This window comes from Botrytis cinerea, chromosome 1, assembly GCF_000143535.2.
Source record: "Botrytis cinerea B05.10 chromosome 1, complete sequence".
Lineage (NCBI taxonomy): Eukaryota > Fungi > Ascomycota > Leotiomycetes > Helotiales > Sclerotiniaceae > Botrytis > Botrytis cinerea.
The window spans coordinates 3,422,693-3,446,591 of record NC_037310.1 but is presented as its reverse complement, the minus strand read 5'-3'; the positions used below and the strand labels follow the sequence as shown (position 1 = coordinate 3,446,591).

General features: G+C 43.1%; 7 protein-coding genes across 8 annotated transcripts; 1 reads left to right on the top strand and 6 right to left on the bottom strand.

The window, feature by feature from the left end:
• Position 1: 1 nt before the first annotated feature.
• On the bottom strand, positions 2-3,278 carry Bcmfs1. Of its 2 annotated transcripts, XM_024690870.1 has the most exons (7): positions 3,063-3,278; positions 2,182-3,001; positions 2,033-2,117; positions 1,630-1,940; positions 1,522-1,576; positions 1,015-1,465; positions 2-960 (listed from the first exon to the last, which is right to left on the bottom strand). In XM_024690870.1, exons 2-7 carry the CDS (start codon positions 2,518-2,520, stop codon positions 405-407), a joined length of 1,797 nt encoding a protein of 598 aa, XP_024546640.1. In that variant the 5' UTR covers positions 2,521-3,001; positions 3,063-3,278; the 3' UTR covers positions 2-404. The 2 variants fall into 2 exon arrangements, with proteins under 2 accessions (XP_024546640.1, XP_024546639.1); XM_024690869.1 differs by having other exon boundaries at positions 2,182-3,278.
• A 1,546-nt stretch (positions 3,279-4,824) lies between these two features.
• On the bottom strand, positions 4,825-6,959 carry Bcgcd11. Its single transcript, XM_001545363.2, has 2 exons — positions 6,169-6,959; positions 4,825-6,114 (listed from the first exon to the last, which is right to left on the bottom strand). The coding sequence occupies exons 1-2, from the start codon at positions 6,705-6,707 to the stop codon at positions 5,097-5,099; spliced, it is 1,557 nt and encodes a 518-aa protein (XP_001545413.1). The 5' UTR covers positions 6,708-6,959; the 3' UTR covers positions 4,825-5,096.
• A 97-nt stretch (positions 6,960-7,056) lies between these two features.
• On the top strand, positions 7,057-8,287 carry Bcfmp32. The gene is made up of 2 exons (XM_001545364.2): positions 7,057-7,546; positions 7,616-8,287. Exons 1-2 carry the CDS (start codon positions 7,167-7,169, stop codon positions 8,043-8,045), a joined length of 810 nt encoding a protein of 269 aa, XP_001545414.1. The 5' UTR covers positions 7,057-7,166; the 3' UTR covers positions 8,046-8,287.
• Positions 8,288-8,292: 5 nt separating this feature from the next.
• BCIN_01g09880 (hypothetical protein) lies at positions 8,293-11,735 on the bottom strand. The gene is made up of 5 exons (XM_024690868.1): positions 11,542-11,735; positions 11,131-11,338; positions 9,791-11,061; positions 9,659-9,738; positions 8,293-9,599 (listed from the first exon to the last, which is right to left on the bottom strand). Exons 2-5 carry the CDS (start codon positions 11,162-11,164, stop codon positions 8,846-8,848), a joined length of 2,139 nt encoding a protein of 712 aa, XP_024546638.1. The 5' UTR covers positions 11,165-11,338; positions 11,542-11,735; the 3' UTR covers positions 8,293-8,845.
• Positions 11,736-12,296: 561 nt separating this feature from the next.
• BCIN_01g09870 (hypothetical protein) lies at positions 12,297-15,736 on the bottom strand. The gene is made up of 4 exons (XM_024690867.1): positions 14,904-15,736; positions 14,823-14,853; positions 14,438-14,754; positions 12,297-14,376 (listed from the first exon to the last, which is right to left on the bottom strand). The coding sequence occupies exons 1-4, from the start codon at positions 14,965-14,967 to the stop codon at positions 12,662-12,664; spliced, it is 2,127 nt and encodes a 708-aa protein (XP_024546637.1). The 5' UTR covers positions 14,968-15,736; the 3' UTR covers positions 12,297-12,661.
• A 235-nt stretch (positions 15,737-15,971) lies between these two features.
• Bcubx5 lies at positions 15,972-18,324 on the bottom strand. Its single transcript, XM_024690866.1, has 2 exons — positions 17,444-18,324; positions 15,972-17,389 (listed from the first exon to the last, which is right to left on the bottom strand). Exons 1-2 carry the CDS (start codon positions 18,006-18,008, stop codon positions 16,326-16,328), a joined length of 1,629 nt encoding a protein of 542 aa, XP_024546636.1. The 5' UTR covers positions 18,009-18,324; the 3' UTR covers positions 15,972-16,325.
• A 691-nt stretch (positions 18,325-19,015) lies between these two features.
• Positions 19,016-22,521, bottom strand: BCIN_01g09850 (hypothetical protein). The gene is made up of 11 exons (XM_024690865.1): positions 21,934-22,521; positions 21,867-21,883; positions 21,763-21,797; positions 21,684-21,709; positions 21,539-21,633; positions 20,985-21,484; positions 20,864-20,937; positions 20,668-20,776; positions 20,455-20,574; positions 19,700-20,128; positions 19,016-19,651 (listed from the first exon to the last, which is right to left on the bottom strand). Exons 1-11 carry the CDS (start codon positions 22,074-22,076, stop codon positions 19,235-19,237), a joined length of 1,965 nt encoding a protein of 654 aa, XP_024546635.1. The 5' UTR covers positions 22,077-22,521; the 3' UTR covers positions 19,016-19,234.
• Between the last annotated feature and the right edge of the window lie 1,378 nt (positions 22,522-23,899).

Below are 23,899 nucleotides of genomic sequence, written 5' to 3'. Positions count from 1 at the left end.
TTAAGATTAAAATCTTTTTCTATGAATTAAAGTAAGTAGTAGAGTTGGTTGTTACCCCCTTCATCTATCTCTCCATTTGTACATATTCCATGTTTCATCATCATCCATCTTTGCATTCATCCGTTTATCTATCGAATCTTTCAACGTTTCAGACACTTGAGCCCTATCTCATGTGTCATACAAGTATAAGGAGTGGAGTGAACTGCCTTCATTACACCTCATAAATGCTATCATATTCATGTGGCCAAATCTGTCTTTCCAAACGCCAAAGGGGTATATCGTACAACGCAAAAAAATGCAGCACATCCAAAAAAAGACCATCATCTCCATCCCGCATGATCTAAACTGCAAGCTCTAACCTTAAAGTTTCAACGTTGATATTGAAATCCAGTTCAAATCAGCAATTAAGCAGCAGCCATTTCGATTTTCTTTCCCTTAACACTCTTCCATTCAATGAACACACTGCCAATAATGGTAAGCGCAGCCATGACCGCAGCCACCAAGAATGATTGCGTCAACGCATTGTTATAAGAGATTGTCACACCAGCCAAATATTCTGGTGCGATATCTTTTTGAATACTAGTAGCACCTGTAGTCAAAACGACTGCTGGATTCAGATCCGGTACATAATGTGCCAAATTTTGGGCAAGTTTGTTTGTAAAAACATTTTGACCAATGGAGACGAACAGAGCTCCTCCGAGTGTTTGAACGAAAATAATGACAGAAGTACCGGTTGGCACTTGAGAAATGTCGAGCACGGTTTGGCAGGCTATAAGAGGCTGTTGCATGCCAAAACCAATACCGATACCTGCGAGACATTGGTAACCGATCCAGGCAGCGTGATTGGTATCAGGCTTGAAGGTGGTCAAGAGACCGATTCCAATCGATGCGATAACTGATGAAACGATCATGAGTGGTGCATAATAACCGATTGTTGTGACAAGAGCACCGGAGATGATACTTGAAGATTTAGTTAGTACGGAGTTCTGCGGAAACGAGGAAGATTGTACGAACCTGACAATGACCAAAGTCAAAACCATTGGTATGTTAGAAATACCAGATTTGACGGCCGAATCGCCCTTGACCGCTTGGAACCAAATAGGAAGATAGTAGATCAAAAGAAGAAAGTATGATCCGAGACAGAAGGAGAACCATGCAGCAGACCACATGCTTCGCTTCTTCATGATGCTTGGTGGTACAGTGGCGCTATCTCCTTTCCAAAATTGGATGGCGATGAATATTCCGATCAATACTCCGAAGAGTACAAAAAGTGCGATGATGCGTCCATTGCCCCAAGGATATTTTGTTCCACCCCATTGAAGTGCGAGCAATAGACAGATGATAGCTGGGATGAAGAATGCGGTACCGAGAAGATCGAATTCTTTTATGCGTTCACTCCATGGAAGGACTGCAACAGCTTCTCTATCAGGAGCCTTGAAGAAAATCAAAATGACAAGAACGGTAACTAAGAAATTGAATAATTAGCGATTACTTTTTACATAAAATTTGAGAGAGACTTACCAGCTCCAATTGGCAAATTGATCAGGAAGCACCAACGCCAAGTTGCTTTATCAGTCTGTCCAAGTCAGTACTTTGTCTCCATCAAGTGATATGTTAAGTCAGACTTACGAATACACCTCCAAGTAGAGGTCCAGCAACAGAGGCAATACCATACATAGCTCCAATCAATCCAGTATACATGGGTCTCTTAACTAATGGAACTGAATATGCGACAATGATCAAAGCACCGGAGAAGATTCCAGCACTACCCAAGCCAGCAATAGCTCTACCAATGATCAACGCAATTGAATTTGGTGCAACACCACAGATCAAACTGCCGAGCTCGAAGATAGCAATTGCAACAAGGTAAACCCATTTTATCGAGAAGTATGAGTAGAATTTTCCAAAAAGTAGTTGAAAGGAAGCAGTAGTGAGTAAGTCTGTAAAGGGTATGATGTTAGTGGTTAAGTTCTGTCCTAACAGTTTCTTCCCCATGGGGGTACAAAACCAAACAGATAGAAGGGTTTCTTACATGCAGATCCATACCACCCAACATCGTTCAACGAGTGAAACTGATCAGTAATCTTGGGAATAGCCGTTGCAATAATAGAGTTATCCTATTCGCCAGTTAGAACACACATTTACAATACCATGATCCTAGGGAAACTCGGCGCAACTTACCAAAGCCATTAAGAAAACGGATAAACATAACGCCAAACTAATCAACTGTAACTTAACCCCGGTTGGATATTCCACACCCTCTGCACTTGTATGAACTCTATTCAACTCCTCCTGCTGTATATCTGCTGCGCTTTTGGTCTTCTTCAACTCTATAGGATTATCATTGTCGCCATCATGAACCGAAGGTGTCTTTCCCAAAGGTTTCTCTGACAACTCAGCATCTGTCTTCATAGCTTCGCGTGCTAGAGTCGCTTGTTCCGCGTCGGACTTCTCGTGAGTGGTGCTTGAAGAACTAATCGAAGCACTCGTAGTAGGTGGTAACTTTTCGTCTGTCATCATTTGATATCCCGTGGTGTGATTTTTCTCTTGATGAATAAGACTTCTTAGAAGTACCTCAAGTAGTTCAAGTAGTTGAAGAAGTAATCTTTAAATGATTACTATCAGAAATATATATTAAAATGCACAGTACTGCGGGTAGAGCTGTATTTCAACCCTTGCCAACGGACGAATTCGGCGGGATTGCGTCGTCCGTGTTTAGACCGGAGGAAAGAATAAAATGATCGGAGGATCGAAAATGAACGGATATAGAAGATGTTTAAAATCCGATTGGAGAGCCTTGCTTGAAGAAGGGCAAATCCCTTTGTGATTTGATGTAAAAATATCCAAAAAGTAAATATGTCCGGTAGACTAGGGCAACCGAAGAAATTGGAATTCTTTGGCAGATATTGAGGGTCCAATTATGTTCGATTAAAGAATCCTGGGGTAAAAATGGTTTTTCAATTAAGGTTATTTTTGGGGGGCTCTTGGGCAAATGCTTGATCTAGGTGAAAGGTAAGAGAAGAAAAGAAGATGAAGAATAAGTATTGTGTGTATATACATACATGTAAACATATATATAACCCTTCATCAACTGATGAATTCGAATTCGAGGATATACAGAAACAAGAGTCATAGAACAAGAAGAAGAAAAAGTCTCCGAAAATTTTCCTCCCCATTGTCCTCTTCCTGTCACTTGGATTAACTCGAAATAGCAAAAATCAGATATGTCAATTTCTTACTCACAAGGGGAAGGGAGGAAAAGGGTGAGATTGAGCGCCAAAATCCCCATTTTCATCCACTCTTCATCCTAGCTATCATTTTCTTCCATCTAGATTCTTCTCGACTCCTAACCGAATCGGCTCGCTTTGGGAGTAACATATCCATCTCAACCAATCACAGCCAATGTAATCCGATGCGATGATTTAAAAAAGTCGCCGCGAAACATGGACACGGATGTATTCAACTGTCCGATGTTCATCCTGCATTCTCCACCCGAATGTTCATTGAATGATATGAGTAGATATGAGTCAGGCCGCAAGAGATCAAAGCGAGGAATTTTCGCACCAAGAATGACTGAAGTAGAACGTCGGGTGTTTAAAAAATCCGAGTAAGCAGAGTTAATGATTTTCTTCTTGGAATTGAGACGATCTTGCGTCAGAACAAGACAGTCAGTCATAGGTGACGAGTGCTAAATTTCGCATCGCATCTTTCCTACATATTCTACGAACCTACGATGTGTTTTGAAGAACGATGAGAAGCATCATGCATGACTAACAGCGAACCCGTTTCACGAGCTAGCTGAAACGAATACTCGGGAGATAAGGTTGCCTATACCTGGTAGCTCTCGAGACCGCTACTTGCAGAACCCTAATATCTTGATGACACATATGTTAGGTAAATGAAATACACCTCGGTTACGATTTACGATTGACGATTTATTATCACGATCGAACTCATAACCGACCTTGTTACAGGTACATGCAAATCGCACGTTATTATTCTATGCCACGCCATCACACGAATCCCAACTGCCATTCGAGCTTCTGATAGCAATTATACTAATAAACAGACAGACCAATCAATCCATTAAAACCCTTCTAGCTAACCCGACATCTAACCCGAGCCAAATCTATATCTTTAAATCTCACCAGCAAATAACGTTGAAATCAACCAGTACTTCTAATCGAGGGTTTGAGTTTTTAGTTTATGTATCTCTCTCTCTCTCTCAGGTAATCCCACAACCATCAATCTCGAATCTAGAACATCCATGCTATCTATCCCATACAATCAAACAAATCCAACTCCAAAATTCCCATCCATAGCATCGTTCTATCTTATCCCATCCCAATCATCCCATACCACCTACCATCTAATTACACCCACGCATACACACACAGTAACCCCCTTTACAAACCATACATAATACACAACAAACAATTTACAAAATACAAAATACAAACCCCCACCACACACCACACACCTCCCAAGATACCCATCACGACCATCTCTTGAAAGTCGCCATCCATCCTCTCCTCCGTATATACCCATACCCCCATCCGTATATCCCCATTCAGCATTCAACCCAATGAAATAAACATAAGCTCACGTCACCCGTTCGTCACCTGTTCACCGCCAAGCACTCATTTCATTCATCGCTCCTACGCGAGATCTTTGATAACCTCGCCCATAATTGAAGATACCCAAGAAGACGAAGACGAATACGAGACCCCTCAAATTATCATCCATAGGCAAGCAAGTAACCACGCAATCCAGCAATCAGCAATCAAGCAATCCACTCCAAACTCATCAGACCATCACAAACACTGTTAAAAAGATTTTTTCATTATCGAGCTAACTTTTGAATGCCCAATCTATCAACCTCCCATGACCTCGAGTACTAAGTATGCATGCGATGATCAGACCAGAATAAGCCAAGAGTCCAAAGATGTCGAGACCTTTTTCCCTTCCACCCAATCATCAGATCACCACATCACTTGCGTCACAAAATACATCGCTGCGTTTCTCCTTTTGACTTCCTTCTTGAATATCTACTTTTTAAGTGTGAAAATATTGCACACATCTACTTATCCACTCGCTTAAGAAGTGCTTGGGTCAAGAGTGACACCAGCAGCAATAGTGGCCCAACCAATCAATCTCCAATGCTTTTCAATACGACGACTTAGCGCAACCTTCTCTCCGATGTTTGTGCAAGCTGGGTTGGTCAAGAGCAATTTAGCTGCATCTTGCTTAACAGCCATGACCTTAGCACCAGTAGCAGTAGATCCAATGTTGACCATGAGAACCTCGTTCTTGGTGAGCTTGGTGACCTTAGCTTGTTTACCATCAGCAGTCTTGACACCCAAAAGACGACGCAACAGATAGTAGTTGACTTCGATTTCAATGTAGATGTCAGGAAGGCGGCCCTTAAGACCGAGAACGAAACCAACGAGACGATCGGCACGGCAAAGAGTTGGATCAATTCTTGTACCAACACCAATAAGTCCTCCTGGAACAGCGTATTTCAATTCATTGTTCTCCGAGTTGAGAGTAATGATTCTGCTGAAAATTGGTTGACACTTAACACCTCCCTTCTCATCGCGAGAAACGATACCGGGTCTAATTTCGATTTCATCACCCAACTTGATGACACCGTGCAAGATACTTCCACCAGCAACACCACCCTTCAATTCGTCAATTTCAGCACCTGGCTTGTTAACATCGAAGGAACGAATAACAATCATTTGTGGATCCATGGTGAAATCTCTTGGTGGAACAGGGATGTTGGAAACAAGAGCTTCGTTGACGGCATCGATGTTGAACTTCAATTGGGCGGAGATAGGAATAATTGGTGCTCCACCTGCAACAGTTCCTCTGATAAACTTCAATATCGATTGGTAATGTTGGTTTGCGCCTTCTTCTCTCATCAAATCGACCTTGTTCTGTAGAATAATGACTTTGTCGAGCTTCATAATTTCGATAGCTGCCAAATGTTCGGATGTTTGTGGTTGCGGGCAAGTTTCGTTACCAGCAATAAGTAAGAGGGCGGCGTCCATGACGGCTGCACCAGACAACATAGTACTCATGAGAATATCGTGACCAGGGCAATCGACGAAACTGCTACATGTTAGCTACTGCTGCCGCGTAAAAGTGCAAGCAATAATGACTTACGATACGTGTCTCAAAAGTCTATAGGTACCGCTGCATCCCTCTCTTTCACAGGGTGGGTCAACCTCCTTCTCACTCTTATAACTTCTAAAGCATCCAGGTCTTGGGCACTCCTTGTTATCGCATTGGTAGATCTTTGCATTGGCATAACCAAGCTTGATCGTAATGTTTCTCTCCAACTCGTTCTTGAAACGAACAGTTTGTACTCCAGAGATAGCCTTCACCACAGTTGACTTTCCGTGCGCCACATGTCCAATAGTACCAATGTTAATAGTTGCTTGTCTTGCGATAATCTCTGGGGTGAGTGGTGTCAGGGACTTGACATCCAAGTCTTTTGGTTCTGTTTGAGGTGGTAAGGTAGGTCGAACAATAGCTGGCGCAGGTTCTTTATGTGATGATTTCTTTAATGCGGATTTGATGGGCTTCTCGTCAATATCCTCTACATTGTCGTCAACCTCTTGCGCATCGAGGTTAGGGGATCCTGGATTAGAATCGGATTCGGATTCCAGATCATTTCCAAACTTATCACCGTTCGAAGCCATGTTGGGCGGTCGTCCTCTGGTGGGTTTTTGCTGTTCTGTTTGCTAGAATATTTGCGTAGCGGGGTAATCGGGTGGGATTCCTTTGTGTGGAGCTATCTGGAGTGGCTGAAATAATTTCAGATAACTCGATATTCTCTCTAAGATACGATCTTAAATTCGAGAGATGATTCAAATGCCGTGGATGGTACTCCTCGTTGACTGTGAATGGGCGAGATTTCGAATCTTGATAATATTCTTCGAAGTGGGTGACTCAACCGAGAAAATTAACAATCTCGGTCACCGTACTTCCGCTATTTCGGTGACTAACGGATACTGCCGGTGATGATGTATCAATCAATAAATTAATATCGATACCTCTGAGAACACAACTCATTTCCAACGGAAGTTTGGAAGAACTACACAAGATTCGAATTCGAAGCTAGTTTTACCTTCTCAGCTCCAAAAGGGAAGTAAAACACAATGGCAAAGACAATTGCAAATTCCGTACAAACACTACCGCGGTTCTTGCTCCCCAAATTGAGCTGGCAGACACGATCCTCATTACCCCCGCATACTATTCGAGCATTCAGCGCGGCAGCAAACAATAATGGAAATTCACAAAGACCTGCTTCTGGTCAGCAGATATCCAATCGAGTACGATCCATAGACAATGGCCACAAACCTCGAACTAGCATATTACAAGAGCCATCATGTCGAAGAGCGTTCCACGCAACCCCTCGTCAATCTCGGGACCACCATTTCGATACCCTGAAGTTTGTTCAACGGTTACGAGATGAGGGGTTCACAGAGCCCCAAGCTGTGGCTATGATGAAAGTACTCAGCGATGTCATTGAAGAAAGGTAATTATCTATACTACTACACACACCTATCCCCAAGCTCTCGCCATAGACAACTAACCTCCATCCCAGCATCCAAAACTTAACCCGCACAATGGTTCTCCGCGAAGATGCCGCTCGCGCAACCTACACTCAAAAAGTTGATTTCGCCGCCCTTCGCAGCGAACTCCTCTCTGCCGATTCCACCGAATCATCCACGACCCGCGCTTCCCACGAGCGACTCACCAATGATCTCGCTAAACTGAATGCTCGTCTGCGCGACGAGGTTTCCCGAACCCAAGCTTCCGTTCGATTAGATTTGAATTTGGAAAAGGGCAGGATAAGAGAGGAGGCCAATGTTCAGGATCTTAAAATTAAGGAAACGGAAACAAAGATTGAGCAGGAGGTAGCTGGGTTGAGGGAAAAGTTGGAGGGTGTTAAGTTTCAGACGCTGCAGTGGTTGATGGGAGTTTGTACCGGTACGGCGGCGTTGATTTTGGGTGCTTGGAGATTGTTGATGTAGGAAGCCTTTTCTTTAGTGGGAGAAGAGCAGTATTGATACCAAAATGCTTTGTATTATGAATAGAACTGGATGTTAGATCAATCATTGAATTTGATCACAAACCTCAAACACGTCGAGTTGACTTGAATTAAGGAATTGCAGTGATTTTTATTTACATCAGATAATATTTCTTACCAACACTTTAGGGAATATCGATGTTCTCATGAGTACACGGGATTATTTACTTCACAGCCAATATATCAAATAGTGTTATCTTCATTTTGCTCATTTCCTAGTATCGTCTATAGCTATTCTATAATCTTTCCGCTCCGCCTCGCTTTTGAATTTTCCACTATAATAATAACTTCCCCTCATCCACTCACCGTTCATTTTTAGGAGCCCATTGGGTGAAGCACTCTTGGGACTTTCATCTCATATCCTGTTTTACGTCTTCCCCGTAATGCTTTTCGAATAGCAATAAGTACAGGCGAACATAAAGGGAGGTTTCTATTGGAAAACGAAAATGTTGCTGAGCGAGACTAGATCATGATTGAGCATACCCAGGCCCGAAAGCTGAAGGCACATTCAATTCAACAAGTCCACACATCCTAGCACAATAACAAGCTCATAATATCGCCTCTAGGATAAACAGTGAGGACTCTGCCCCGACCTTCGTATGCAATCCTTACGCCCCGTCCTCACCACGTACCAAGCTCTCCTTGCAACAATTTCAGAGCTGACACGAGCATCTGAGCTATGGGACGAAATGAGAAAATCGTAAAGCATATGAATTGATCTCATTAAGGCAAAGACCAGTCGACTCAAATAGTGAATTGGCTATCATCGAGCGGATCGGTGAACCAAGTGGTAGAATTCTTGGGATTTTTGCTGCGCGTAAATGTTTGTCGACTTTCCCTAGTGCTCGTAGTTTCAAAGACCTTTAACAGCAGAGCCGATCTAAAGTCATTGTTCAGCTTGAATGCAAGATGCGCTGGCTTGTTGCGAGAGATTTCGATGTTGCCTGGCATAAGTTCAGAGCCGCTATCAAAGTCCTCTTCGATGGAAGTGTTGTCAATTCTGTATTCGAGAAATGGCCGTACCGACGCTCTGACGAATAGTTTTTGAATAGGATGCCCAACTTCAAGAGTGGAAAAGATCTTTTGTATATGGTCACCTTTCAGAATATTCAGAGGCGACGGACCGTTTCGTTCTTGTTTCAGCATGCTCTCAAGAGTTGGAAGCATGGCTGTCGCCGGTCCAGAAACTTCGAGTTCCTTTGCGAGAACTATGAAATTCACGATTGAAGTAATCTTTTGTGTTTGGCTTAGTCGAGAATTGAACGAGACGTCGCGACAGACCATATATTGTATGAGCGCATCAAAGAGACCTGGTTCGACATGTAAGAGATCTATTTTCTTTGGAACATCTCCGTCTCCTGTTAGATCAATCATATTCTTCAAGTATGTCGAGTTGTCGCAAATAAGCTGCGTCGGAACTGAACGACTTTCTGAGCCAGAGAGATGAACAATTGTAAGGTTAGCCGAGTTCTGCTGACAAAGAACAGAAAAGGTGATTCTGTAAAGCATAATTAGAATTTCCGTTCGATGTTCGAACAATGGGAAGTGGGAACATACTTAATCCATTGGCTCGCGGGCTCTAAATTCGTATTTCCGTCACCGGCCTGGATACGAGGCTTTTTAGTGACGCGCTCAACCTAAGTATGGTCAGGAGTTGTACACTGATATCATCATTTGGGCTCAACCTACCGACGTGCTTCCCAATTCTCTCTTTAGAGAACCATCCTTCCGCCTATACGAACTCCGACGGTCAACTTCGTCATCCGAAGTTAAAGTCTCCATCTCCAACTTTATAGCCTCATCGACATCATAATTGCTCAACCCTAAGGACTCAGTACATCTACCAACCGAAAGGAGAGGAAGGTACTTTTGCATTTCCTTCACTTTTTGAAGCTGATCTTCTGTAAGAGAGTCAGATGAATCGAAATCCGGAGAACTGTCACGAGAACCGGACGTTCTTGTTAAATTACGGACTTCGTATTCTGGGCCATCACGTCTTGAGGTTTGACGACCATCACAACTGGCTTCGTGCCTCCTGATATTAGAGTTCGAGCATTCCCTTTTGCATTTGACACATATTTGCTTCGTATTCTTGCGACATGATTTCTCGTGACTAATCTGCGCCAACCAGTTTTTTTGTTTCGATCCACAGAACCTGCGATTGCGGCTCTGTTTCTCTTGTCTGCTTGCCTGAGGAATCTCCTCGAAGGGCGGAAGACTTAACAAGTCAATATCAGAGTCACAATCTTCCGGGTCAGATCTATCGACGCCTTTACCTTTATCACTAGATGGTGTTCGCAGGCTGCTGTAGCCAGGGCTGGCACGTAAAGCCACATCATCTCCTTCCGAATCAAAATCTTTGTCATCATCGCTAGTGTCGATGAATAAGTTGCCTGGCGTCTGGTGCAACAGCTCAGGCGAGGATAGATTGGGTTTGAATGACTTATTGCCACTAGTGTCACTGGGAACAGACCTTTCTGAATCTGACGACAAATCGACAAATGAGCTTTCATCTGGTCTGTTCATAGGACTGATTGCTGGACTGACATGCTGGGTAGATACAGGAGCTACCTGTGTCGCAGGATCCTTAGAAGCATCAACAACACCCTCGAATAACAAACCAATAGCACAATCAAAAGATCCATCACACACTTGCAAGGCATAAAAAGCCCACCAGACAGTCACCTCCGGCGCAATATTGATAATTTCTTCAACTTTGTCGCGCATTGTAACATCCCCAATTTCCTTTAAACTTGTGGCATAAGTGATCGATAGATATTGGCCCTTATTTTGGCATGTATCGCGAAGGAAATTTCTGGCTACGCCTGAAACTCCATCGCTCTTAACTAGTACATAGACAAGATAAAGTAGAGGATAGGATGGATAGGATGGAAGCATTTCTGTAACTTTATTGCGGATACCTACGTCGGTAATGTCGATGACCTGCATATCCAGTATCCCTACTTCTCTTTTTAGTGGCCGAAGGACGAGAGTGTTTGAGAAAGCAGATGAGGTGACCTGAGACATACTGTTTCGACCACTTGAAGCAACATTACCAATCATAATATCAGTAACGAGTTTAATGTTATTGGGAAATGAACTGTCGAAGATATGAAGAGGTTAAATCAGAATAGCGATGTTAGTTCCTCGGAATCGCGATGGGATTCTTCCTTCAGATCAAAAGTTGAACCCAAAGGCAGAAGGATGTCTATAAACACCAAGCCTCAAATTCCCTCTCTAGAAGCAATAAGTATTAATGGAAATCCTACGCGAAGAAATTGGTTGATATTGAAGATGATCAGATATCTAAAGAAGTTATATCAGGTCCATAGAAAAAAACATCAAAAATAAGAAGCAAAGCCAGCAAATGCGAAAGCTGTAAGATAAACCAAGAAGCCAAAGGCAAAAGATAATAGTAAAATGCTCCCAGATCAACTTACTTTTGCCAGAATTTGCGATAAGTCAGCGCCAGCAAGCAAGGTGCTGGTAGAAACTTGTATTGTTGATGATATAGGTTGTTGAAGATAAGTTTTCGAAGAGCCAGACTTGCAAGTTGTACGATGTAAGCTGTAAGCTGTAAATTGTAAATCATAAGTTGAGAAGTCGAAGATTAAAAGAAGAAGAACGACAGGACAGCGAGGGATAATTAAGTAGATAGCTAACTAACCAACCAACGAACCCATCAACAACCACCTCAAAAAAGAGAAGCGGGGTAAACCCAAACTCCCATTCCCAATCCAGAAAGAGTTTAAAATGTCAACGGGAGCAAGAGCAACAAGAAAACCACTCAACAGTGAATATTCAAATCTACTTAATAGAATGAATGCCTCAAAGATGACAAGCTCCCGCACGCAGACTCACATAAGAGTTCAAAGGTGAAAGAAACGGAGTATCGTACTCGTTAACACCATTCGCGAAAGTGAAGCGAGGATTGTAAGTGGATGTCTTACATTTTGTCGCACATTGGGAACAGTGGTAATGAAGAGCGAGCGAGCGAGCGAGCAATACTCGCATTTATAATCATGTATCTCATTCCTCAGACCCCTTTTAGTAACCCCCCCCTCCAAACCACTTTTGAATATTCAAATCCATCTAGAACTTTCTTAATGTCTAAATGCCTTCATAACTTTCTCAAACACGCAGCCCATCACATCACCAATATCAGCATCAGTACCGTTGAGGCGCTCGCTCAAGGTGTCTGCACTATACAGTAATATTTCAAAGAACAACATACAATGAAACTGAACGGATGGCTGATAAATTAGACGGATTAGAAGATGCCTTTTGCCTTTTCCAGGGGAGTAATCATCTTCATTGTTATAATATTAATGCCTAACATTCCTAGCAAGCCTCGATACTAAGTACTTGACACAAAACCCCTCAATCCTCTCTTGGAATACCAAATTCAATTCTGCCAACCAACGCCTCATATCGTAGCATTCGATTAAGTTTGTACCTAATCGATCCATCCATCCATCATGATAGACCCTACCTAGGTCTTCTTTATTCCTCATACCTCATGCATCGTACATTAAAGTTCGTAATCATGCACTGGTCAATTCATCGTCTTATATCCACATCTTCCTCATCAGCAGGTTCGACCCTGACTAAAATTTCCTCCAGCAATCCCTCGAGGAAAACATCTACATCCTTCCCCATCCCCACTGGTTCTTGTTTATCCCAATGGTCGATTTCCTTGCACACATGTGCAAGCTTATAAACTAATTTTCGTAATTTTTCATGGGCAGCTTGTGCCCTCTGTTGCTTTGGAGTGGCTCCAGTCGTGCGGAAAGCATGTTGTAAACGATACTGACGTCGTTTGAGTGCTTCTTCAAGTGCAGGAAAGATCACATCATTCAAGGCATCAAGATCTCCGGTTGGACTAGCAGGAGCAGGTGAAGGCATAGATGATGGGGCTCTAGAAGATTGAGATGAAATGCTTTCTTGAGAAGGAGTATTGCGTAATTTTTTCGATGGTAATGCAGGTAATGGCTGCTGACCTGTTTGGCGTAGATTGATATTTTGAAGGCCTGTAGGGTTGGGAGGTAATGGAAGCGGCTGTTGTTGTTGCTGTTTGCGAGGCTCTGCAGGGGGTACCTGATTTGGAAGCCTTTGCTGTAGTGGTTGAGGCTGACCGCTGCCGCGAAATGGAGGAATTTCAGGTAGTTTGATAGGGGTAAGTTTTGGCAATGACTGTTGCGTATTTGGCCTTGGTAATGCTGAAGGTGGCGTGTTTTGATTCGTGTACTGTATCGGTATTGGGGCGGTAGAGGGGGGTATTCGCAATGGCGGTGGAGACGGCTCACCGAGCTTCAGAAATCCCATATCTTTTTGAAGTTGTTCTTGCAAAGTACGATCATAATCAGGAGACTCAGTAACTTGTCTATTTATGTAGCTCGCGGCCGTTCTAGGTGTCTCCAATCCTGGAGGTCTGAATTTCTCTGGTGATGGTGGGAGAGGGACCTTGGTAGGAGACATTGAAGTCTGAATATTTGGAACAGGCCGTCTCTGTGGAGAAGGTTGCCTGGGTTGTGAATCTACTGGGCAGTTTGTTGCTTTGACAGTTTCAATACTCGAGACATATCCTGGTTCTTTTATTTTCGAGGGCGATTGCTGTCTCGGACGCTCTGCATAATTATTCTCTTCCGATAACCTTGATGCTCTTGCATTCGTGTCAGACTCTCCCATAGTATTTAGCCCAACCCTTCCATTTACTCTTCCTCCAACTGGTCGGACCGTGCCAAAATCCCATAAGTCTTCATCGATAGGTTTGGGTCGGGGAGCCTCTTCTCGTTCATTGTCCGAGTCATCATCATCACCCTTGTGATGTACCGCCCAACGTTCGTATCTCTCTATCAATTCCGTCAAATATGAGGTTTTCTTGGCTTTTCGAACAAAGGGGTGTTTCAGCAATTCTCTAGCCGATGGTCGTTCTCTCGGGTCTCGTTGAAGGCACAATTCGACGAAGTCTTTGAATGCCCTGGTGAAATTTCCTTCTAATTTTGGGGGCGCATTTTTAGGGATGAGGAACAGAACTTTCATTGGATGGATATCAGAGTATGGAGGTTCACCATTGGCGAGCTCGAGTGCTGTAATTCCCAAAGACCATATATCCGCCTTGTGGTCATAACCAGATTGTTTGATGACTTCCGGGGCCATCCAGAATGGGGTTCCAACAAATGTATTCTTCTTAGTCATGGTAGCAGACAATTGGCCTGAAACACCGAAATCCGCGAGCTTAACTTGTCCACTGGCGCCCAGTAGAACGTTTGCAGCTGTCCTCAGATGTTAGCTTCTGGAATCTAAACTTAAGTCCCTACTGGAAATCATGCAAACCTTTGATATCTCTATGAAGCTTCTTATCCCCATGTAGATAGTCCAAGCCTAGTAAAAGTTCCCGTATAATAATCGAAATGTATTCCTCCTGTATCAGACCCGGCTTCATCAGGTCACCACAACTACCACCCGAGCAGAATTCCATAACGATCCAAAGATCCGAACCTCTAAGATATGATCCATAGTATTGCGTAACGAACGGGGAATGTAACTCGGAAAGGATAGAGATCTCTTGAATAATATCTTCGACTTCATCTTCGGCATTTTCAACGTCGATAACTTTTATGGCTACAGCCTGCCCGGTGCGCTTGTCAACTCTGTTGAAGATTAGTACATGACTTATATGAGAGATTGGATTGGCAATTGGCAGAAGGAAGAACCATACCCTTTGTAAACTTTACCAAAACTGCCGCCACCTATAAAAATGAGCCTTTGTACGGAGTGATGAAAGTGTACGCAGACATACCGATGCAATTCTGCTTTGTATACAAAGTCTCAGGATCTACAACACCACTCATCTCATGCGCCATCACTCAAAATCAAAATCGATTTGATCTGGAAAGAGAAATGAGATAGCACCACTGCTGATGTCAGGTTGTGTTGTCGGTTTGTTGTCCGCGTTTTACTGGGAGCACCCCGCTGATATTTCGCCGCTCTCCAAACCCAGGAAAGGGCCGTAGTAGTGAATTGATTTGGCCTATCGTCCAAGATATCCGGCACAATCAGTTTTACTTTGTTATAACTTATCGTCTCATATACGAACAGCCGGGAGAAGGGTTGTTGGTTCCGTCTCTTCCTTTTTTCTGCAGAGGGACAAGGGGATCGCGATCTGGGCCTGTGAACGCGGTGTACGGTATGGTATGGTGGGGTCAACAGCTACCGAGGGTGTGTATCACTATATCAAATAGAGAAGAAAGAGATTGAATGTCGAAGCCTGTCGTGGTGTTTAGAATCGTAAATATTGTAAACGTAAACCTTTCTTTTCGCAAAGGGGTAAGAAAACGATTGTGTAGAAACCGACGAGAAGTAGCAACTCGAGCTAGCTATCTAGAGGAATGCAACTTATGGGAAGCGGCATGCACGAATAGAGGTGGACGCGGGATAGATAGATAGCAAGTATGGATGGATGGGTATTGTTTCATCAATCTGGGGAAGGTACCTAGGCATGCATTGGCTGTCGAGGAACGAATGGACCTAGTCAACAAATTTGTTTTTTTATTGATTTAATAATATTTATGACTCTTCTCTTATGCAATCCCAGGTTGGAGATTAAAGAAATCAGGAACGAATCGAAATCCCAGAAGAACAAACACATTATTGCTTATTATGTTCATGAAATAGCCGGTCTTTGTTGTCATTTCATGCATCTTGTCTACCAGCCAACCACCTCATTCAACCAATTGGCTGAAACCCAAGAGCTCAACTCGCCCACTTCGCCAAACGTCAATAATTTCAGGGGTTAAAAAGCGTAGCGTGTGGCCCCCGGCGGCTACTACTGTATGTCATAAACGTCACTCAAGCAACACCAAAGACTTATATCAATCTAATAATTCAAGCATCTAGAACTTCATAGCAGTGTCACTACTATCGTGCCAATAAAAGCATCTTCATATCATGATATTCTCGTTTCTCATTCCCATAAATCTATAGCCCAGGAACCCGATTTTCCTTGCATTGCTGGAAAGTCCCGTCTATGTACAACGATGAAGTGCCGAAGTAAGAAAAGGGACCCTCCCTATGTAATTCTCTTTATTAGAAATAATAAATCAGCAACTTCAGGAGAGTGAGCGTATTTCCCCCGTGCACGGTGTGAATAGCTCATTATTATCTCGACCTGCGATGCGAGCAATCTCTCTGGTATCAACGATCGCCAAACCTCTCAAAACATTTACTCCTCGATGAATTCCACCATCACAGTCCCATTATTGAGTCCCGCAACCTTGACAGTTTCGTCCAAAGAATCTATCAAATCTTTCCCCGCACTTCTGAGCTCAAACGGAACATCTGCTTTTCCTTCCAGTGGATCCGACTTTAGCCATTCGTAAATACGACGTACTGTATCGTCGAGCCTAAACCTGTGGACAACACGACCATTGGCGTGTCTGAACTGAATGCGCGTGCTTTGTGAAGGGGGGCCATCAGGCTCAGTGTGCGGTCTGTCAGAAGCAATCTGAGAGAAAGGAGAGGCTTCTGCACTGGAACTGTTTTGAGAAGGCTCAGCTATCTCTGGGCTCTCTTCTGAAGTTTCCTTACCCTTCCCTTTACTAACATCTCCAAAACTCTTTGTGAGGTCATCTGGATCATCAGCTTTAGGACCCGTTGTTCCGTTATTTGCGAGACTATTTTGCATCGCTAGGTTAAGCATCTCCTCTTCAGTGAGTTTATTGACGTCTACCACACTTGACTTCTCTTGCTTTCGTCTTGCGACGGGATTTTTCTTGGACAGATCGAGACTGTATCGATCAAGGAACTCAACCAGTTGCATGAGAAATTCTGCAGGCTTTGGTACTGGGGGCCCTGACCAAACCTTTACTTGCTCTCCAGTTCTTGGGTCAACGATCGCAATATGAGGATATGCAGCCTCGCTATCCTTCTGGGGAAAGTAATATTGAATATATTGGTTGCCCCGTGGATCGTCCTTGGAATACTGCATGAATATGAAATTCTCCTTCACAACATCTCTAACTCCAGGGTCCTTCCATATGTCACGATTCAATGACTGGCAGTCGAAGATGGAGTTATCTTGAATGTTGACTAATACCCACTTTCCATTTTCTTTTCCCTCGTCGCGAGCAGAATCCCAAGGCAATTTGTACATGAGGTCGAATGGTGGCCTGAAGAGCTCTGCAAGACGGGCGCTCTTACTAGTTCCTTCTGCTCCTGCAACCGCTCGTGCTGTATCTTCGTTTTCCTGGTCCCAAATCGATGGAGCAGCTCGTCCGCTTGAATTTCCTATGCGAGCTGGTTCAGTATAAGTGCAGATTTTTTTTTAATGATTGTCCTCACCTGAGCCTCCACCGCCAGCTGCCCTAGTTTGTCTTTGAGCTCGGAGTCTCATTTGCTCCATGACTTCGCTGTGCAGATTGTCATCTCCATCCCAACCTCCTGGACCACCTACAAGCGTCTCCGTTGTTCTCGCAATAGGTGCTCTCACGCCTTCTGCATCGAATCCGCCACTTGCATCTCCACCGCTGTAAAGCTCTTCTTGCATTCTCCGCGCCATAGCCGCATCGTCCTCAACTTCTGCAGCGCGTGCAATAGCGGCAGCTGTTGCAGTTTCAGAGTCTCCATCACTGTTATCGTCATCCACTTCCATGTCGTCATCGGAATCCAAATTGACTACCCCAGATGCATTTTGCTGGGCGCGGTTTGTAGATCTTTCTGGTCTGGTAGAAGTAGGTATTTGTGGCGGCGCTTGTTGAGAAGCGGCATTTTGGCTTGCAAGTTCTGGCGCTTCGAAGAATAATCCTATCGCTTGTTCATAATTGTTTTCGGTCATTCCAAGATACACTCTTGCCACAGCCTCCGATTGCCCTGTAATGGACGTAAAAGCTTCGACGGGGTCATCCATGATGAATGATCGGTCGAAGAATGGTTGGCTGAATTCGTGTTTGTATGTGCGATGAGGAAGGGTATGGTGATTTGGAATGACAGAAAGATGTTGGATTTAGGTTGACTAGAAAGCTTCGCGGTTGAAAACTAGAGGTTGAAAGTATGATAATTAGAGGAACAGCTGAGTTTCGTGAATCGTAAGGTTGCGAAGATGACTAGAAATGGTGTGTCCAGTTCATACGGTTCGGTTTTGCAGGTGAACAAGTGGTGGTGACTTATACTGATTCAACCTAGACCTTCTTTTGTACAAATGAGTTAATAAATGTTGTTTCATCGAGATGTGGATATTGATACTATCCGAAATCGTCACCCCTCTGCAACCTGATAACATAAGGCGGCGGGGCAGTATTAACCAATCATACAACACATGAAGGCTTGTGCTCCGGATCGTTGCAGCCTTGTGAAAATAAGGCTCAAATTGTGAATGCAGTTTTCGACAATGTTACCCAATTGGGAGGTGTAGAAATAACTTGTATAGTGCTAGAGAGCTTGTGAGAAAATTGTTGTATGAAGATTCCCATGTATCATAAGTCTTTGCATACTATAAAGGCGGTGTTTTTTCTATACAAATATTAAAATTATATAATACTATATGGGAGTATAAAAGCGATTTTATGTATGAATCAGGAAGACTACAAAGCATTAAAGGGGGGTGGGTGCATTTGTAACTATCTGCATTTCTACTCCCACTCGCAAGTACAGAAGCTCTAAAAACAACGTATACAATATGCACCCCAATGAGAAGGGAATGATCGATCAACTCTGGTCTTTGAGCTTCATAAACATGAAATACTCAGAGCTGAAGTTAATGAGAACACCCAAATTGCTGTGCTCGTTTCGAATATTCGAATGTGCAATGATATTGGGAGGGAGAGATTTCCCTCTTGTATCTGTGTTCCAATTGTTAGACATGCCGGCTCTGAAACAACGTGTACAAAAAAACATTGCAATCATGTTGATGTAATATGAATTTTTCAGTATTAATAATTACCATTACTATAATATTCCCATCAGGGATAATCTATCTGGTCTAGTTCTAACCCTGCAACCAATATTCTAGAACCACCAGAATGACCAGAATTACACAAGGCCATGTGCTTATTCCAATCTATTTTTGACCCCGTTTCATGTTGCTCCATTGCAGTAAGCGAGCAACACCATAAAAACCATATGCCCTCGATAATCTTACAAGCCCATCAGTACTAATTGTTTTCCACTTGCTTGCATTTCTTCAAACCAACTGACACGCAATTGGTTTCCCGTCTCAGCAATCGCAATGTTCTGTTTCTCGATGATCGATGCTAGGAACTCTCTCGTGATTCTTGTATTTAAACCAATGCTTGTCTCTTCCAGTCTGAAAAGAGCATCTAGAGCAATTTGTTTCTCTTTCTTCACCTGAGATACTATACCTGCCATGAAAATTGGGAATACCACGTATCTAGACCTAAGACACCCTAAATCCATCATCATCTTGGTTATCAGAACTATCTCTCTGGCACATGAAGAAAGTTCTTCTTCCACTTCTGCTGTTCGTATCAATGATTGGCCTTGATACATACTTGTGTGGCAGTAGATTTTGCAAGCTCGATAAAATAAGTTTGCCTAAGTCTGTCAGTAGTCTTTCTTCTGCATTATCCTGGGAAAACTAACATGTGTTCTACAAGTAAATAGCCCGCTTGGAAGTTCTGCAAATTCGTGAAGCCAGCTCGCTTTTGGTGTCTTCGTCTCTAGAAATGTAGACCAAGTGACACGGAATTTCATCAGAAGTTCCTGCAAATCTTTCATGGGTTTGTATTGATCTATTTTCACTTCGAGTCTTGCCATTGAGAAATCTCTCTCTTCAGACCTGAATCTTCGTCCCATTCGCGCCATTTCAAGGGCAATCAAAGCTAGCTCTCGATTCATCCTAAGCAAATCAGGCATCTGAAGAGATTCCTTCGGTATAAAAGTCATGTTGAGCAATCGGTTTGTCAAAGCGTCTTCTGGAGCCGGCAACATGTTTTGCTCAATGACGGTTTTGCTGAAAGACCCTGTGCCAGTGGTGGTCAAAAGTGCGTACAAGTCAACATAGAAGATATACTACAATATCGGTAATCAGTAATTGTCTGTTCTGAAGGCAAATAGAACTAGATGGAGAGTAACTGCTTTCTTAGGAAGTAGAAAGGGGCAAGTTTCCAATGGTACGCACTGCAGCCCGACACTCAGAAATTCTCAATGTTCAAGTACAAATAAAATTTCGAATGGTTTGAGGTTCAAAGTCCGCTTCCAATATTGTTCTGCTTTCCATCGTTGGAAGCTGATGTCAAATTTGCCAACCCAAAATATTAAATATCTTGAAAGAGAGGTGCTGAAGAACAAGGCAGGGGTTTGAAATCGGGAATCAAAGGAAGAACATTCGCACTCACAACAATAATGAATCCATATGGTTCTTTGCCACGAACTTGCTGCCGAAGCTGAAGAATATGTATTATTTGAGAGGAATGATGTTCCCACATGTTGAGTTCATGATTTCCGGTCGCAGCGACCTTTGTACCATTCGTTAATAGGTGTATTTGCCAAAGGGTAAAAGACATCAATTATGATTCTGCCTCGAATACGAAGTACTTCTCTTGACTTACCTCGAATAGTAAAAGTAAATAGTGCGTGAACAACCTCCCATCACAATGGGCCGAATCTTCATTTTTCAATGAACTTAACAACGCGGTAATGACCATATCGTACCGTTTTCTTGCGTTAATATCAGCTCTCAATGTCAATTATCGAATTTGTCAATTTGGTTTGCGCATTCTCAGGATGATAACAAGGATTACTCACAAAGCGTGTACAAAAGGAGTCTGGTTCAATTTAGATAGACTTAAGGAAGATAAAGCAAGTATTGCAAGATACAACTTCTCTGTAAGTAAGTTTCTAGGTTGATGACTTAATTTTCACTTACAGGAGGATAATTTGCTGAACAAGTTTCAAATATATCTGGCCCCGAAACTTGCTCAGCCAGCCAGTATATCTGACGCGCCAGTACATTCCGATAATACTCCAGGAGATAAGAGTCCTTCTCTCTACCTACAAGCGTAGCGGGTAGCTCACTGGGAGATGAGGCGCTTGCAAAGTTGTCTTTTCTGGAGTCTGGATGTTCTGACTGCTTATGATTAACCGAATAATTTCCAAATTTAGTCGGGATAACGTAATTTGGAAAGGTTGAATGGTCTTGCTGAGCGGAAGAATGTCTGTTCGTGCCAAAGATTTTCGGGTGTGAGCTGCTGGTCAAGTCATCTGGTAAGGCATAATATTCCGGAAGAGTAATTAAAGCAAAAGTTCCCGGGTTATAATATGAAGCCTTCTTCTCACGTAGCGCTTCGCTTGACAATTCGTGAAAGGGTGGTAATGTGTCTCGTTCCTTTGGTTGATTGCTTTCCGTAGGCATCACGGAAGCGGATGCTAAAGACGTCAATAATAGGACTTTTGAGAATAAGGTAGTTCCGTTCAACATACGATTCCAGACCAAGCAGCTGTTAAAAGAAACTGCTGTCTCACGGTGTATGATATGGCTTGTTTCATCCTTGATAACGATTGATCGTTTCCATTCACTGTGCTGGTTAGTCATCCATTTACGCACGAAGAGGAGTAACAGTTGTACCAATCATGGTTTAAACGTTTACATGACTAAATATACATCAGTAATATGATCCATGATCACCAGCAGAATAGCTACTAACTCCACATGTGGGCTTTTCTTCGTCACACTTAACCTCTATGCAATGAAAAGTATTAGCCGCAGTCATAGTATGAAAAGCTTGGAGGGATGTGGTAGAATACGAACTACGATCTCTACATTTCCTACACTTGAATTAGTTGGTGTGAGAAATTCGGATGGACGAAATACATACAAGCAACCTTTTCTTGAACGCGGGCGCGGATTGGTTCTGGCAGGTTTGCTCTGTAAAGAACCTGCATGAGGGTCGGGGTGATTGGGTGGGTCTACATGAACTGGCAATGCAGACCTGAGTGGACTAAGAGGTCGATCGGCCATCGAATCGAGGGAGAACGGTCGGCACTCAAGTGCAGTGTACTGAGCATCAAATGTTGTTGTTTTGCAGTTTTATTGCGGGAGATATGACCTAGAATCACTCGGTTATTTGTCGTGACTTAGAAAGGATTCAAGCCTGCCTTAAGATGCCCAGACAAAGTGGTAACTAGCTGGCTGCCCTTTCTAGAACAGATATTTTTGGAAACTGCAATTTATATGCAGGTGCAGGTGTCGACTCACGCTAGTCGCTGCTAATGCCAAGATTCGAAAGTTGTGGAGGAGGTGGGAAACCAGATAGTCGCTTTGGGTTCAAACAATAGTGAAGGTGGTGTGAAATCCTCTGATTTCCGGAATATGGGGTAAGGCTAGGGTCACCCATCATGCCCATCATGCCCATCATGCCCATCATGCACATCATTATCATAAAGAAGGTATAGTTTAGCAAAACGGCACTTACACCAATGTAAAGCGATGATTGGGAAGACCGGGCTTCTGTCATGTTGACTACTGTACCCTCCGTGCGCAAGTAGGTCATCGAACTACGAGCTTGATAATTTTTTAAGGACGAAACCCTCTCTAGATCCAAATAGAAATCGCATATTAGACCCGTTCTAGCCAAGATCAATAAAACGTAGTTAGTTGACTGTTGATTATCCACTTGGGGCTCGGAGAGAAGATCTGATGATGATGTGGCCCAAGCATCGATTTTTCTCACAGAGAACATGCGGGGCATCCGCACAGCCCATAATGATAAGAAGCTATTGTAGAGCTGCTTTTGATTGCTTCAGGATCTGTCTCCATTATACTCAGGCTGGCCGAAGAAGTGAAATACAGTCTGCAAGATTATGATGCATAGAAATTAACTTTGTACACTAGTGACACAAGATGTTGCGAGTACACTAAACTAGCTACACCAGAAGGACCTAGTCCACCTAGTCCACAAGATCTGAAAGTATCGAGGGGCCTTGTTAATGAGGATTAGATGCCTAATCAATTTTCAAGGAAAATCGATAAACGACAGATATATGGGTCAACTAACTCATAAACATCAAACACTAGAACCTAAATATCTAGATATTCACCGTTTTCGATGTTAAACGTGTTCAATATTGCTGTGTGTGCCATTGTGGTGGTCTTCTCGCGAACAGAGTTTTGGTTGACCAGGTCCAGACTTTTAGACTCGGAGAATTAAGCCAGAGTTAAGCCTCACGTGATACTCACTTTCTGCACCATTGAAGACCTAAGGCACCAAGACATCATCTAAATCTTACTAATCTTTATCCAGCCTAGCCTTTCAACTAGCTCCGACCCGCCAAAGTTTTTGAAATATAAGAAAATTTCCTCGCACATCCAAAAATCTTTTTTCTTCAACTTATTTTTTAAGTGCGGCTTGGTACCTCGTGTTTTTCGCGCATCTGCTCGCCATGATGTTAACGAGTGTCAATGGTACCATAGATCGATCCCAATTGCAACCGCTGCTTTCTCTTTAACCTCTTTCCGCGAATTCGAAACTTTTCGTCGAGAATTCAGGCTGTGTTCGTCGGTTTGTCTGAAAGGGCCCAACGGATAACGGTTGGTGGGTGAGAGGGTGGAGAGAGTTCGGACATTCATTACTTTAATACCGCTTTGGTTGTTGGACTGTAAGCAGATCCGAGGGACTGCGGGAATATTGTCGGAAGGTTACAATCGCCTGGGTGGCATTCGAAGATGCGCTGCACTTGCGCGCGCCAGTCAAGCTAGAATTTTGCTACTAGATTCGGGCAGATTTGGTTTGTGGTCATTTTCTTTCAGATATAGATTCTAGTTTATTAGTGTTTCAATTCAAA

Coding starts and splice junctions, on each gene's coding strand:
- BCIN_01g09870 (XM_024690867.1), bottom strand. CDS start 14,967: ATGGCGCATGAGATGAGTGGTGTTGTAGATCCTGAGACTTTGTATACA. Junction 14,854..14,903: donor TACAAAGCAGAATTGCATCG/GTATGTCTGCGT, acceptor TCATTTTTATAG/GTGGCGGCAGTTTTGGTAAA. Junction 14,755..14,822: donor TTTGGTAAAGTTTACAAAGG/GTATGGTTCTTC, acceptor AATCTTCAACAG/AGTTGACAAGCGCACCGGGC.
- BCIN_01g09850 (XM_024690865.1), bottom strand. CDS start 22,076: ATGGCCGATCGACCTCTTAGTCCACTCAGGTCTGCATTGCCAGTTCAT. Junction 21,485..21,538: donor CAGCTGCTTGGTCTGGAATC/GTATGTTGAACG, acceptor TGACGTCTTTAG/CATCCGCTTCCGTGATGCCT. Junction 19,652..19,699: donor TATTTACTTGTAGAACACAT/GTTAGTTTTCCC, acceptor TGACAGACTTAG/GCAAACTTATTTTATCGAGC.
- Bcmfs1 (XM_024690869.1), bottom strand. CDS start 2,520: ATGATGACAGACGAAAAGTTACCACCTACTACGAGTGCTTCGATTAGT. Junction 1,941..2,032: donor TGGGTGGTATGGATCTGCAT/GTAAGAAACCCT, acceptor TACCCTTTACAG/ACTTACTCACTACTGCTTCC. Junction 961..1,014: donor TTGACTTTGGTCATTGTCAG/GTTCGTACAATC, acceptor TAAATCTTCAAG/TATCATCTCCGGTGCTCTTG.
- Bcfmp32 (XM_001545364.2), top strand. CDS start 7,167: ATGGCAAAGACAATTGCAAATTCCGTACAAACACTACCGCGGTTCTTG. Junction 7,547..7,615: donor AGCGATGTCATTGAAGAAAG/GTAATTATCTAT, acceptor CCTCCATCCCAG/CATCCAAAACTTAACCCGCA.
- Bcgcd11 (XM_001545363.2), bottom strand. CDS start 6,707: ATGGCTTCGAACGGTGATAAGTTTGGAAATGATCTGGAATCCGAATCC. Junction 6,115..6,168: donor AGACTTTTGAGACACGTATC/GTAAGTCATTAT, acceptor AACATGTAGCAG/TTTCGTCGATTGCCCTGGTC.
- Bcubx5 (XM_024690866.1), bottom strand. CDS start 18,008: ATGGATGACCCCGTCGAAGCTTTTACGTCCATTACAGGGCAATCGGAG. Junction 17,390..17,443: donor AGCTGGCGGTGGAGGCTCAG/GTGAGGACAATC, acceptor CAGCTCGCATAG/GAAATTCAAGCGGACGAGCT.
- BCIN_01g09880 (XM_024690868.1), bottom strand. CDS start 11,164: ATGATTGGTAATGTTGCTTCAAGTGGTCGAAACA. Junction 9,739..9,790: donor GAGAATTGGGAAGCACGTCG/GTAGGTTGAGCC, acceptor GACCATACTTAG/GTTGAGCGCGTCACTAAAAA. Junction 9,600..9,658: donor CCCGCGAGCCAATGGATTAA/GTATGTTCCCAC, acceptor TATGCTTTACAG/AATCACCTTTTCTGTTCTTT.